Raw genomic sequence first — 10,817 nt, 5'->3', positions numbered from 1 at the left:
ACAGGTGTTGTGGGTTCTTTAACACCCTTGGGGTGTGACATCTCAAACTCGGGACCTCCAGCTTAATGTCCCCTCTAGGCTCTTGGACATTTGATAGGTAAGTTGGGGTTGAACTCCTGGCCTTGTGACTCATAAGGAGGATTGCTGCTAATTGAGTCGGGGCATAATGCCTTAAAGTTTTGTAATTCAGAAACAAAATTACTTACTGACCTCCTCATGTTAAAAATATGTACCATAACACAATGTTGACTGAGGTAAAAGAAAGAAATCGTGCCTTGTCAAATCTGTAAGTTGGTGTAGTTGATAGTGTGTAGCTAGAAGTTTATAACACAAACTTTATGATAATTATCAGATACATTACTACACAGGGAGACAGTCTGGAGTTGTGCCTTAACACTGACTAATCCACAAACATTTGAAATGTACAAGTACAAATGTACATGTAGAACACATACAAAGAGGGTTTAACCTTCACTGACACTTTGAGAAGCTATGTGAAACTTATAGATGGTAGAAAGAACTCACCTCAGGCCTTTATCAAATCATGTTTGCATGGAAATCAGTAACTTAGTAAGCGCATGTGGAAGGTGCTAGCAATAGATTTAGGTGAAAATGGCTCTTTTTAACACTTAGCCTGCTAAGATAGCCGTTTGGCACTAAAATTGTATTGGTTTGGGGGTTTTAGGCAGCAGGGAGAAGGTTGAATATAAATTAATGTGTTTTTCAGTGCAATGGAAAAGTGATGCTGTTGCAAAAGAGTACTGTTAAGTTGTGCAAATTAGAAGATGTACTGTTTTTGCTGCCTTTTGTTGAGGTTGTACAAGCAGCTAAGGAATTAAGTTTATTAGGTTCATCTTTTTGCATATTGTGGTTTGAATGTCTTTGAGGGAAGTGCAATTGAGCAGACTTTAAATGTCATTTAAGTTGTATATATTTTGACTGTGTTGTTTCAAGAAAATAGTACTTTGCATAATACCTGTTTTTAATTTTTCTGAAACTTCAAATTACTTTTAAAAATCACCATGAAATCAAAATAAAATATAATAATACTAATGTTTGAAGGGAACACCAACAAAGAAGGGCTTGCTTGAAAATGCTCAGCATTAAAATAGGAAATACAACTGTGACAATGCCTGGCCAGTTTAACTGTTTTGTCTGTCGTAAAATATTTTAAATGGCATAAGTCAGAAGGTGTACATTTGTTGTTTTTGATATTTGCTTTGCGTTTAGTTTATGAAATGCTGGCTAAACTGTTCTAATCTGTAATAGTTGTTATTTGCTTTGCTACATGTTTGTGCATCTCTGCTGTTGAATAAATTCGTGAAATATCTTAACCATGTTTGGCATTTTAGAAAAAAGAGTCGTATTATCATAAGATATTTGGAATATTTGAAATAACTTGTTTGAATATCATCAGTAAGGAAAGTTATTGGATAAATAGTTTGCCATAACTTGATTTGACACAACTTTTATTTGACTAAGTGTTTTAGCATTATTGCATATAAGTGCACAGGAAAACATCGAGCAGAAAGAAAGTATGGGGATCGAACGTGGAAGTGGGGTCATTGATTAAGAACTTAGTACAAGCTGCATATCCGGACAGATTTATTTGATCCGCTCACACCGGGAAGGAACCCTACTTTTCGATAAGTGCGGTGGGTTCCCTTAAGTGCTCGAGGCGTGGCTCCCCTCAAAAACTAGACCTCCTCAAGTGCTGCCAAACAACGCTTTTCCTTCCGCCGGCCGCGCGCGACCTGTTTTCCCCAAACTGTGTGCAAACCTGACCAAACAATGCAAACAATGTTCCACCGGTCGCCTTACATACAGCAGTGCCCTGTGCGTTTCCCCACACAACCACACGGCACCGCTGTCACTACCCAAATCCACACGTCTCGCCCTGAATGCGAAAAACCTCCGCCGACAAACAGTTTCTGACCGTCGGAAACCGCACTAGTTACCGTATAACGTCAGAGAGGGGACCGTGATGAATCGGCCGGAGTTGAATCCCGCGCTACGTTTTTCTCCGAGCGACATTCGGACGGACCTGAGAATGGACAGGCTTGTGAAGTTCCTCACCGTTTGGCTGGTGTTTGGCGTGACTGCGGTCACCCTACTTCTACAAGTCACAGGTGAGCAATCTTAGAGTTACATCTGTAACGCTTAAGACTATTCTCTTACGAAGTCGTAGTGTTTAAGACATGTACAATCGTTAAGACGTCTAGTCTGCGTATACTTCGGAAATACGTTACTTATGGCGCGCTTACGATGAAGACATTGTAAACATTAAGTCATTACGATACGCTTTTATCACCTGGCCTTATACCTGTACGTACTTGTCATTTTCAAATAGATGAGCAATCAAAAGTTACAATGTACATGATTGAAACTCTTGAACCGCGGGAGAGCATGCTTTGAGTGTGCCAATCTAGATCTTTCGTAAGATATCGCGTCATCGCCGGAGATCAAATTTGGACTAGAACTTGGCATAGGGCTTTACACGAGCCACATGGTGTTAGCTATAGGGTAGTTATATACACAAATCCAGATGTTTTTAGTTTTGATGTCTGTCTGTGTATAAGTGTGACTGTCGTTCTTGAAGGGTTTAGAACAAGAGACGCGTGAAGCCCTACGTGCATTATCAAAGGTGATGTTTACAGAAGCGCTGCGGAAAACAGTCAATCTTTGGCAGCTTGTGTCAGAGCACGTTTAAGGGGTGGTTAAGGTATGTCTACGCTGAACAGCCTCTTTTGAAGAGACGTCTACAGAAGGCTTTACATCCAAATGCCTTACTGACATGCAGTTCCTGTACCTCTTCCAAAACCTCACAGCAAGGTTATTTTGAGTCATCCGCTGAAAAGGGCCCGTCATGTAGTGTTAAGTGCACATGTAGTTAACGTGCGAGGATCTGATATTTATCACTTGTATGATCACTCCGCAAGCTAGGAATTAAAACCGATCGTCACAGTTTCTAAAAATCTAACGGCCAGTTTTGCTGTACTCACAGGTACCTTGCAAGACTTACAAAGTTACAGCGAAGAGAAGCGTTAAGCCAAAAATAGACAAGCAACTGGATAAAATTTTGACATTTTATCCAGTTGCTTGAGTAAATATTTTTGGCTTATGTTACTACCTGTATGTCTGACCTTCATCAACGAAGAGAAGTGTTGTTGTTTTTCTGAATCCCATTCACAAATGATATTGAGTCTAGTTTTTTTAGGAAATTCGTGTTTGATGCATTCCACCAATATCATTATTGCACTACTAGGAGTAGGAATGGGAATAGGTGGATGTGTGTGACATGTGCGCCCAAATTTGTTCGTAAGGCTACACCAAGTAATTTTTATGGATGACGTCCGCGCGCGCATTGATTTTGGTCTGTTCCCAGAAAAAAAAAAAAAAAATCCGCTTCCTGAAACTATGACCAAAGAGTTCCTTTTTGATATAATATGTTTCTGCAGGCCTGCAAAATCAATGGGATATGGAAAGAAACGGGACAGGACAACAACTGCTGTTCAACTTCAACTGATTTATTCAAATTATTGCTGTTTTCATGATGAATAAAATAATTGTTAGTTGTTGCACTGTGTTCTCTCATTCAATTTGTCTCCTAACATGTGTCGTCGACTATCTTGTTTTTTTCGGCCCTTCTTGTTTTTTTCGCACTCTCGCATTAGATTCAGGGTCTCAAAAGGACGTCATCCATAAAAATTACTTGGTGTAGCCTAATCTCTAAAACCCAGCGTCCGGAGACCTGGCACCGCAGCCATAGAAACAACATGCATTTATCATCATCAATATGTAGGGTTGTCCTCCTTATCATTATTAGCCTGAAAAACACATTGTTGCGAGCGAAGGGCGGTAACAATTGTAATATTGGAAGATATGGGTCTCGTTGACAAACGATTAGAATGTCGAACTCCGGACTTTATTCGCTGCCTTCCTTCAGAGTAGGTAATCATACTAATCCTTCAGTTTTATTAATGACTACCTTTATTGCAACACTATCAACTTTACATCGCTTGGAATGGCTGCCATTATAAGAAGAAGTGCAAGACAAAAATGACATTTTCAAGCGGTTAAATCTTTGCTCTTGGACTTGTTATTCTATACCACTAGACTTTCGGCCCAATTTTAGAAACACCGCGTGGGTTCTTTGTGTAATTGCTCGCACGCAAAAAGCTCAACCTGAATGGGGTTTTTTCACGCTACCTAAAGTCGGGTGCACGAAGCATGGGCTCTTGAAATAGCGGCTCTTTCAACAATGACGACGCCTCCTCTTTTAGGGGTAGTGACTCGATCAAGTCCTGTACAACAAGGACAACAAGCGTGCGAGTCTCCACATCCATTGCATAACTGGAGCAACTTCAAAGGAATCCAGCGACAAGCGATTTTATGGTCTAGTACTCTAAGCTTGGCTCTCATACATTTTTGAACACCTAGTTCTTAGTGTTTAGAAAAGCGATGTTTTTGTTGGCACCAGTCAGTTGTACCTCACAGACAGTGTGTCAAACCTCTGTACACAATACCTGGCGTCGGTACAAGAAAACAAGTTTCCTTATCATGGTACTGACTGCTGTTACATGTTATCCGAGAGGAAAGATAACGTGTTCTAGATACTGCGGGTAAATAAATCTATTGTTGCCTAGTAGTTATCATAAGTTATTGTTCCGAGTGGAGACGATGTGTAGCTTTTAATGATGGGTAGTCGGGGGCAGCATAGATTGTCTCCAACTTAGCCGAGATAGGGGGACGAAAGGCAAAATAGAGCAACCAAAAATCTATCTTCTTTTAGGCGTCATTCTGTCAAAGTTTTTTGTCTGCGTCTTGGCTGGTGGACCAAACCAAAAGTAAACCTTACAAAATATAGAAAGTCCGATAAAAACGACCAAAAGGCGTCCAAAACAAGCCGAAGCCTAACTCATGCCTGCACTAGTGCTGCGGTTACGACGACATTTCCTCTCAGCCAAGGCCCTCTACACCACGCCCCTTTATGCCTACAGAAGGGTCCTCAAGACCTGTCGCGCCACCTTAAGGCGTGTTTAGCGAAATAAAACCTCCTTAGCTGTAGAAGGATCTCAAGGAACGGACATTTCAACAGCGCTCTCACCACCGAGACCAAATGGGCTAACCTTGTTACAGGACTGTGGGGATAGTTACGCTTGGGCGGAGCGTGGCAAAGAAACAGTACTTAGTCTCCAAACCACGTTTCAAGCAAAGAAAATAGTTCAATACCACCACATTTTAGTGGAGTTGTAATATTAGTAAATGTATGTAAGAGAATTGCAAAAAATCTTGACATAATTGGCTTCAAGTTCCGCCACTAGCTCCCACACTTATTAAGCGGAGAGGGTACAGGTGTAAACAGATTAGTAGAGTTTTATAAGTTGATGATAGTTTCACAAGGAGCCGATCTACAGTATTAGTAAACGTATGTAGAGAAAAGTCAAAACAGCTAAACGTAATTGGCTTAAACCTCCGCCGCTAGTTCCCACGACTATTAAGGAGTAAAAGGAGCAAGGGAAGTGTAAACTTAGTTAGTTAGTAAAGCTTTCTCGGTTGATTATTGCCTTCACAGTGCGTCGATTTACAGTATTAATAAACGTATGTAAAGAAACGTCGAAACAGCTTAACATAATTGGCTTAAACGTCCGCCGCTAGCTCCCACACTTATCAAAGCTGAAGAGGTTTCGTGAAAGGAAAAAAGGTGTGTACCGGGGCGTACATTCCCTCGTTGATGGTTCCTTTTCCCATGACGCCGATTTAGAGTACCAGTAAACGTATGCAATATCAAAACATCTTAACATAATTGGCCTTAAGTTCCGTTACTAGCTCCCACACGTATTAAAACTAAAGAGGTTGAAAAGGTAGGAAACCAGGCCATACATGTAGACCTTTCTGGTCTGATGAGATCTTCCAAAGGTGTTGACTTGCAGTATTAGTAAACATTTATAATGCTAGAGAAATATCAAAACAGCTTAACATGAATTGGCGTCGGCCACTGGCTCCCATACTTAATACGATTACGGAAGATTGAAGAAAGAAGGAAATTGTAAACCAGTTAGTGGACCTTTCTTGATAGAAGCTACCCTCCCATATATGCATGGATGTTAGAGGGCCCTGTGACATGAATTTTACAGTATTAGTAAATGTGTATAATGTTAAATAAACGTCAAAACACAGCTCAACATAAATTGGCGTCGGCCGCTAACTCGCATACTTAATACGATTACGGAAGGTTGAAGAAAGAATGGAATTGTAAACCAGTTAGTGGACCATTCTGGGTCGAAGTTACCTCCCCATGGCTACTTAGACGTTAGAGGGCCCTGTGACATGAGTGAGAGCCGAAAGGTGCATGTACGGGACCGGAACAGTCACGGAACATAGCTCTGCCTGAGGGGAGTAGGAAGTGAACACAGGTCAGCGGTAAAACAACATAGAAACAACACACTACAGAGGGGCCGGGGACATTCGTTAGGTACGACAGGTTTGTGATAAAACAACATAGAAACAACACACTACTGAGGTCCCTGCTACATTCGTTAAGTACGACAGATTTGTGATAAAACAACATAAAAACAACGCACTACTGAGGCCCGGGGACATGCGTTAGGTATGACAGGTTTGAGATAGTGGATTTGGGGCATACTTAGAACAGTTGTGGGTATATCGTAAACGAATTTCGGCCCTATCGTGACGGAAGACATTGCTGTAGATTCTTGTCGACGGTCTGTTCTGTCATAGCTTGTCTTACAATCCTATCAGATGAAACGGAATATTATTGAAGGATAACATTGTGTGTGCAGGGCAAGCTTTTTTGGGGCGGGGTGAATGCCCCCGAGGGTAGGTCTAATCGAAGATTAGATGGGGGCTATAACATCATTCCAGAGCTGATTGTGACCACACAATTTATTATGATTCAAATGTCAACATCGTTGTACACAGTATTTTTAAAACGTCATATAATCGAGTTAGAGACACATTTCATGTCACTGCACAGTAGTGTCGTGTATTTGAACGTATTACTCATTACCGAAGCATTTATGACAAATGTCCCCGCAGACGTTTCCTACCCATTGTGTAGGTTGTTACAGCTGTGTTAGCCTCCTGCCCGGAGAGCGCGTATTTTTGATCACACAAACTTCATTCTTTTATAACGAGGGCTGCTACAAGGGCACAACTGTGTACACAAACCTGCCACACAACATTCACAAGGACTATGGAGAGGGTCTGCATGGGGGGGACTTGGTAACGCTTAACGGTGAATTTAGGAGGGTCGACAAGATTAAGAAGACGGCAACGTTTAACAGTAAATCAACGCGTATTCCTTTACGCACTGCGCTAGATTTGGGTACCTTAATTGGTAAAACTATTAAAGTTGTGAACGGGGACACAATCGGGCGTTCCGTTGTGACTTTTGGGCATGCTGGCGTTCAACTGTTTAATACGGAGAATTCGTATTTAACGCTTTACTATGATATACTGAATAGCAAGCAAAGCTTTGCGTACGCTTTGGCAAAGAGTTAACCAACAACGCTTAATACGTTGATGAAGGTTAGACATCCAAATAATAAAATACGCCAGAATAGTTACTCAAGCAACTGGATAAAATTTCTGTTGCCAAATCTTATCCAGTTGCTATTTTGGGTGCAACAACGCTTAACATTACATCGTAACGTAAAATCAAAATAGCACACTACGTCTCACGGAAACATGCATACAGACCCTCAATATGTACACAGCTATAACCACTACCTGTGGCGCGTAATGAATTGTGCGGTTTCTAGGAGCCGCCCCCACCTCTCAATAGAATGTTTTGAACGAGAGGTTAGTTCACCAATTAGTAAAGGTGGGGGAAGGGTGCTCCAGGTAATTGTGGCGGATCTTTGTTGTTGTTACAGTTTGTAGCAACGAATCGTTAGATTCGCATCAAAGCGGTGCGGAATTGTGTTGTTAAGCACGTCTCCGGTCGTTGTAAATTACACCTTTAAGATGTAATCTGGACACTTTGCTACTTAAGACTCGGTGTGCAAAATCGCAGGGTTGTAACGCTAGCACTACCTATCAAGTTTATAGTGTGCACATCACCTCATAATGGAGTGAAAGTACAGCACTAGTTATGAATTCTAATACTAGTAATAGCAAAGCTTTAGCCTAGCTTTCAAAAGATCTATAAATTATGTTGTAGTACGCCTTTTACAGAAATCGGTTCTGTGTGAAAAATTGCAGAGTTGTAACGTTACCACTAGGTATTAGTGTTAATAGCGTGCACATCACATCATAATGGCATTAAACATGAAAGTACGGACACGGTTATAAATTCTGATGACAAATCTTTATCCTAGTTTTCAACAGATCTACATATTATGTTATATGGTGTCTTTTACGGAAATCGGTTCCTTTTTAGCCTTAGATATTTCTTACGTACTGATTGTTTCCAGATGCCATGTTGTTAGCGTGCTTGCAAACCAAATTCAGTATGTTTTTTTTCACTGGACTAAAGCCTTATATAGGTGTTGCAAGTTGAGAGAAATCTTGATTTTCTTTTATTTGATAATTTTTCAATCCTAAACTGTATAGTCATGTAATAAAATCTATCGAGTCTATACCCATGCTCGGCCCTACCGTATGATGCAATTAACCGTCGATGTTGTGGTATTTTCAAGTGTCCTCGACCTTTGTAGAACGTCAGAGGTTCTGGCGTGTCTTTTTGAGTGGACACCAGTTCATATGCACTGGAACAGAACCATGAGGCAAATATTTTCGCGAGGAAGCACAAAAGCCTTTTGTCCGAAACGATCTTGACAGAAGAAAAAATGGGCACGTGCTGCTGAATGCTAATGAACTAGGAGAGCAATAAGACAAGAATGTTGTCCGTTTAGTCCGTGAAATTTAGATAAGGCAGTGACCTACATAAATTGTTCGTCGAACTTGCGGAAACACGACACTTCATGATCTTGCATATGTTTTACAGGACCACCTGGCGTGAAGTGTTACGCCACCTACTGTCGCCCGCAGAACTGCAGTCTCTACGCGCTCCATGCGGCGCAGGTAGCTGAAGCATCCTGTCTGTCCAGCTCGGTCCAACCGCCGGTTTCCCGCCCGGAAGGCCCGCTCAACCAGTACCTGATCCCGCTGGCCTTCTTCATACAAGCCGTTCTCTGCTACATGCCGCATCTACTGTGGGAGATATTCGCGGCCGAAAAGCTGAAGGCAGCTCTGCTCGGGAAAAGGCGAAGCCGCCATCGCTCCTCCAAGAAAGTGTACTTGAAGAAGGTCGAGCCACGCCACCTAACGGATCTCAAACAAACTGCTCACGGCAAGCGTCCTCCTACTCCAGAGTTGAAGTTCAAAGTCAAGGAGAGAAGCACCATCACTAGATATTACCGCATTAGAGAAGTTGTCACAATGCTGTTGCTCATTTTCTTCCTTTTGTACTATTGCCTCTGTCCTGTGCATCGTTTGGAAAACATCTACGATTCTTTTGAATGTATCGTAAGTGACGTAGCCGTGACGTGTTCTCTTGGATCCGGACAGACGTTGCGGATGGCCTGGATCACCAACATCACGATACTGATCACGGGAACTCTCGTGCTCCTGTACCACGTGATCACCACGTTCCTGTGGCATGACGGGAAGGTTGGGTTAGAAAATGGCGGCAAAAGTTCGAAACACCACAGGGAGACGGCGTACGCTGAACAGCAGCTAAGCCAAGCGTGGGACTCGTGTGGCACGGAGTTGAACGGTTCTGCGAGCGACACAAAACTGTTGGCCATGTTTTCAGAGTCAAATCCCGGTCTTTTCATGGGCTACGGGAACGTCAAACTTGCAAAATCAACTGTCTGAAAATATTGTACTGTGTTTTTTTTTCACGTTACATGTACCAAGGAGGTTAAAATTTAACCTCCTTGCATGTAACGTTGGGTAACATAAATTCGGGATTTTTCCGATAATGGTTGACTGAAATCAATCTAGCAGAACAATAAACCATCCTTTTTTTCTATTATTCTGTCAGTATCATGTACTATCTTTGCACTAATCATATATATGGTAGATTTTGTCTCTAGTCGTGCTGACACCATAATATTTCAACTTGAAACTACCGTCCGCCGCACGCACAATGACGGTGCTGTCGGACAGGGGGGCACATTAATTCGGGAGAGAAGATTCGTCTTGAATATCTTACCGCTAATCACATTTTATACAGCAGCTATTCGTTCCATCCTTGGCTTGAGGAGAGTGCTATGGATATAGACGTGTCCAAGTAAAAAAAAATACACGAAAAAACGGCCGTACCTCACGCATCAGGCCTTCGGGGACAACCCGTGTGTTGAGTCGGTAGAACGTCACTCAAAGTTCACCCCCACCGTCATGGGAATTTGTACATTATTCATCGGAGCGTTAGCTGGATGCCGTAGAAATGGTAATACTACTATGTCCATGTGTTTCTGCTTGTGCTAAGAGCAAACTTTGAGGAAAATATCGCCATCAGTCCACTATCACACGCAACATTTGGACAAAAAAGTGTTCCTCGCAAACGTCTGTCGTCTGCCGAATAGCAGGATTCTGGGTAACGAATATGGCGGCGGGAAAATTCACCGTAGTGCCGTAGCCATTGGTTGTAGCAACAAAGAGGCGTTTTGATGATTAATCACACTTAGAGTCCAGTTGTAGGTTAGCAAAAGAGATTCTAATAAGTTGTATTGTAAATGATTGTGTTTAGCAGGAAGCGGATGTGACATTTGTCTTATAAACCAGCGAACAACTATGTACATATAATTCTCCCACGAAGCCCTCAGACTGTGACAATAAGGGACGGA

The 10,817-nt window shown here is 42.0% G+C and overlaps 1 protein-coding gene across 1 annotated transcript; it reads left to right on the top strand.

Moving 5' to 3' along the window:
- The first annotated feature begins 1,738 nt into the window (after positions 1–1,738).
- Positions 1,739–10,000, top strand: LOC136420855 (pannexin-3-like). The gene is made up of 2 exons (XM_066407967.1): positions 1,739–2,129; positions 8,972–10,000. The coding sequence occupies exons 1-2, from the start codon at positions 1,985–1,987 to the stop codon at positions 9,841–9,843; spliced, it is 1,017 nt and encodes a 338-aa protein (XP_066264064.1). The 5' UTR covers positions 1,739–1,984; the 3' UTR covers positions 9,844–10,000.
- Positions 10,001–10,817: the final 817 nt, after the last annotated feature.

The sequence above is a fragment of the Branchiostoma lanceolatum genome, chromosome 15 (genome assembly GCF_035083965.1).
Source record: "Branchiostoma lanceolatum isolate klBraLanc5 chromosome 15, klBraLanc5.hap2, whole genome shotgun sequence".
NCBI lineage: Eukaryota > Metazoa > Chordata > Leptocardii > Amphioxiformes > Branchiostomatidae > Branchiostoma > Branchiostoma lanceolatum.
This window is presented reverse-complemented; position numbering and strand designations above follow the sequence as displayed.

Coding starts and splice junctions, on each gene's coding strand:
- LOC136420855 (XM_066407967.1), top strand. CDS start 1,985: ATGAATCGGCCGGAGTTGAATCCCGCGCTACGTTTTTCTCCGAGCGAC. Junction 2,130..8,971: donor CCTACTTCTACAAGTCACAG/GTGAGCAATCTT, acceptor TATGTTTTACAG/GACCACCTGGCGTGAAGTGT.